This window comes from Procambarus clarkii, unplaced genomic scaffold (genome assembly GCF_040958095.1).
Source record: "Procambarus clarkii isolate CNS0578487 unplaced genomic scaffold, FALCON_Pclarkii_2.0 HiC_scaffold_116, whole genome shotgun sequence".
NCBI lineage: Eukaryota > Metazoa > Arthropoda > Malacostraca > Decapoda > Cambaridae > Procambarus > Procambarus clarkii.
In genome coordinates this window covers 63,363-67,767 of record NW_027189149.1, presented here as the reverse complement: position 1 = coordinate 67,767, position 4,405 = coordinate 63,363, and the positions used below count along the sequence as shown (strand labels likewise).

At 32.6% G+C, this 4,405-nt stretch overlaps 1 protein-coding gene across 1 annotated transcript; it reads right to left on the bottom strand.

The window, feature by feature from the left end:
* Positions 1-380: 380 nt before the first annotated feature.
* LOC138360633 (uncharacterized) lies at positions 381-4,405 on the bottom strand. Its single transcript, XM_069320325.1, has 4 exons — positions 4,082-4,405; positions 2,730-2,935; positions 1,769-1,910; positions 381-994 (listed from the first exon to the last, which is right to left on the bottom strand). The coding sequence occupies exons 1-4, from the start codon at positions 4,104-4,106 to the stop codon at positions 645-647; spliced, it is 723 nt and encodes a 240-aa protein (XP_069176426.1). The 5' UTR covers positions 4,107-4,405; the 3' UTR covers positions 381-644.

Here is a 4,405-nt window from a genome sequence, read left to right as displayed (position 1 = left end):
ACTACTGGTAACAGGATGAGTATGGGTTGCACAATTAATTACTACAAAGTGGTTGAGTATGGGGTGCACGTAAATGAAGACTCCCAAGAAGCAAATCAGAGATCAGCCCAAGCTTCATCTTGAGGCAAAGCTCAATGCCTTAAGCCATATTGATGCTCTGTCCACAGAGCATTCTCTCTCTCAAATCATAATAGTACACTAATGGTTCCCTACACCACCCCTCAGGTGCAGCTGCAGCAGGCTTGGGTGACATGATGACTATGGGGTGCACAATAAACTAACACTCACAGAATGAGTATGGGCTGCACAATAAGCTACCTCTCACAAGATTAGTAATAAAGAAACATTAATTTTTTGGGTAGGGTGACTGAAACTCATCCTGGGGTAAAAATGTTTATTTAAATTTATTATAGTTAAATGAATTTAGTAAATTATTCCATATATTGTATTATAAGTGAATTGACACTAAACTATAAATGATACTAATAAGGTTTTAAAAATGAAAAACAGTAAAAATCCTTCATGTAAGATATGGAAGTTGAAAAGTAAATTAACTGTAAACTAAATTATAAACTGTAGACATAATATAAAGTATTATAAGTAAAATACCTATAAACTACCAAATAATGTGTAAGGAACCATTTCTATTGTTTGTCCTTTTTTACCTGTTTCCTCAGGTATTTTAAAATTCCCATTCCGTTGTTACTACACTGTTTTCCTGGTGTAGTTCCCTGTGGTTCAAATTTTACTACTTGTACTTCTTGCTGTTTCTGAAGGATTGCTAATGGTAGCCCTTGTTGCACCGGCGGAACTTTTTGTAAATGTTCCACCTGCGGAACTTTTTGTAATTGTTGAATTTCTTGCACCTGCGGTACTTTTTGGACTTTATGCACCTGCTGCACTTGTAGCTCGTCAGGATTTTTTTCCAGGGCATTATCGCTATCACCTTCTGATCCTAATGTAAGTTTATCTGCATCAAGCTTCCTTGTGCGTGCTGGAAAAAAAAATAAAAATAAAAAATAAAAAATTTTGAAATGGAAGATCCTGTGTAACAAATTTAATCAGTTACTATGATCGAGCCGCAGAAATTTTACAGGAAAGATATGGTTGGGTTGACTGCATCTATCTGGACCTAAAAGAGGCATTCAATAGAATTCCACATAAGAGTTTGTTCTGGAAACTGGAACATATTGGAGGGGTGACAGGTAAGCTTCTAACATGGATTAAAAAATTTCAAACTGATAGAAAAATGAGGGCAGTAATCAGAGGCAATGTATTGGACTGGAGAAATGTCACGAGTGGAGTACCACAGGGTTTAGTTCTGGCATTCATGGATAAATAATAAATAAATTGTTCATGATTTTTTTAGACAAAAGCTAGAATATGCAGCAGTTGTATGGTGCCCATATCTTAAGAAGTACATGTACAAACTTGAAATGATACAAAGACGTCATGGGTGTCATAGGGGCACCAGCACACTGGTTTGCTAAAGGGCCCTTAATGCTGTCGAGACCTTATGGGCCCTTGGACCCATTACGTTAAGACATAGTGCTGTATTGGGCCACACACTTTTTGCCATATACATCAACGACAGAGATGATTGAATTGAAATTATATATATATATATATATATATATATATATATATATATATATATATATATATATACATATGTATATATATATATATATACATATGTATATATATATATATATATGAGAGAAAATAATAGGTGGTGATATATTTATATATTATGTGAACTACTTACACAAAAAGAAGTTAGTGGTGAAGATCTTCTTGTCCTCTTCTTGTATTACGTTGTTTGGTAGGATACCATGCGTCACCCGTGCTGGTCCTTTCTTGTAATAGATAACGATTGATTCATACCCACAGCCACGCAGATATGTTAGCTGAAAAGCAAATAATATTTAAACAATAACACTATCTGGGAAAATGCAACAAAATAAATGTTTGAAGCATAGCTGGGCATGTGCAATAGAACCCATAATAGAATCACAATACCAGAAATAAATATCTTTGATATCCCCAGAGTCAAAGTTATTCTGTGTAAATACTCTATGCAAATAAAGGGACCTTGTCTATGGAACTAACTTGCTAACAAATTTAAAAACTGTCCAACTTCTGCCATTTTAAAAAATAAAACCAAAAAGTACCTAAATTTTTTCTTGATAGTTTCCTAACTAGTGTATTAAACTCGCACTGTATCTTATGAAATCCAATGCCAGAATATATGTGCCTAAACCATACAACTTTTCCATTGTAATCATTGCTATCACCTTATATCATGATTGTTATATTGAATGCATATCTTACTATATTATACCTTGAAATATTCCTCAAATTATGCTACAATTTATATGTTGATAACCCTCAAATTTTACTTTAATGTACATAGTAATCTTTGTGATACTTTCTTACAATGTACCAGCCAATTTTTTCCATTTAAGCTTTAAATTGCCTATTTAAAATTATCTGTAAGATTAAGGACCTGCCCAAAACACTATGTGTGCTAGTGGCTTTACAAGAATGTAAAAACATCAATTCTATGTACTCTCATAATCCCAGTGTGCTATCTTGTATATAAATAAATAAACAAATAGTATGTAAGTACTGTACAGCATTATTCATGTTGATTCTATACCTTATCAAGCAAGTTCAGCATAAGAAGAATACAAATGAATACAACAGATGTAGACAAACTTCAATACCTGATTTTCAATCCTTCGTAGAACCCGGCTTGCTGTATTTCGTTCTAAAGCCTTCTTGCCTTTAAGTAGAAAACGGGCTTCCTCTTCTTTCTTCATTAATTCTCTACTGTTTCGGAAGTCACACTGGCAGAACTTGCAAACATTGCTTCGGACATGCACACATTGTTTGCAGTTTGTGCATCTCCTCAAGAATTTTCCCTGAAGACCTGAAGGAAATAGTTTCTAATAAAATACTTATATTCAAATGACCTATGCTGCAAAAATTATAAGTTAAATTGTTGTTAAAATGTACTACAGTAATTAAATATATTATTTAAATTATGAAATAATCTACATTAACACTAGTGAGAGCAATGTTAAAAATTTTAGGACTGCATCTGGAAATAACTTTAATTTTGGATGTGATTAACCATGCTGTAACTTGTATAACAAAACTGAGAGGAGTTGAATCCAACAGCCTGATTGACCAGGCTGTTAATTTCAAGCGAATACTATATTATTGGAAGAAAAAAAAATTATATATATATATATATATATATATATATATATATAATCAATATTGTAACTTTTTTTGTGTAATGACGTTTTCAAATAAAGTTAGATAAATATACACACATACCAAAAGAATAAGGGTGGTAGGAGAAGAAAATATGAAAGTGTTCAGTGAGGATCCACAAGGTCTTCTCTGAGTACTCTTTATTTTCTTCTCCGAGGCTATGGGTCCCTACACTTGCACCAGAGGTGGTACCCCTCATATATATATATATATATATATATATATATATATATATATATATATATATATATATATATATATATATATATATATATATATATATGTCGTACCTAGTAGCCCGAACGCACTTCTCAGCCTACTATGCAAGGCCCGATTTGCCTAATAAGCCAAGTTTTTATGAATTAATTGTTTTTCGACTACCTAACCTACCTAAGCTAGCCTAACCTAACTTTTTCGGCTACCTAACCTAACCTAACCTATAAATATAGGTTAGGTTAGGTAGGGTTGGTTAGGTTCGGCCATATATCTACGTTAATTTTAACTCCAATAAAAAAAATTGACCTCATACATAATGAAATGGGTAGCTTTATCATTTCATCAGAAAACAAATTAGAGAAAATATACTGTCAGGAAAACTTGGCTTATTATGCAAATCGGGCCTTGCATAGTAAGCCGAGTACGACGTTCTGGCTACTAGGTACAACATATATATATATATATATATACATACATACATACATACATACATACATACACACATACATATATATATATATATATATATATATATATGACAGTGTCAGATTCAGTTTACTACAGTTTAGTAATTTCTTACCATTGGATGTACTAGGTAGATCCATGTTTGGTGAAGTTTTATAGCTGGAGCTGGAAGATCCTGTCGAGATGACTTCTTCAAAGAGAATAGCTTCAACACATTGTGTCTTGAGTCTACCAGTACTTGGCCTACAGTTACCAGATCTGATTTACAGAAACTAGTGAACTATGGAGATAAGATTGTTAATAATATACTTTTTTTGAGATTCATATGACTTGCAGCTTAAAAACCAACCTTATTTTAAAATAGTACACTAAAGTACATAGCAAATTGCGAAATTCGTAGTTTTTTAACTACTTTAAAGCTAAATTCTCAAGCTTTGAA

Bases quoted from the DNA above. Each gene is read 5' to 3' on its own strand.
- LOC138360633 (XM_069320325.1), bottom strand. From the start codon at position 4,106: ATGGATCTACCTAGTACATCCAATG. The intron at 2,936-4,081 runs GTAAGAAATTAC...TATTTCCTTCAG, and splicing joins TCTACCTAGTACATCCAATG to GTCTTCAGGGAAAATTCTTG. The intron at 1,911-2,729 runs GTATTGAAGTTT...TTTGCTTTTCAG, and splicing joins TACGAAGGATTGAAAATCAG to CTAACATATCTGCGTGGCTG.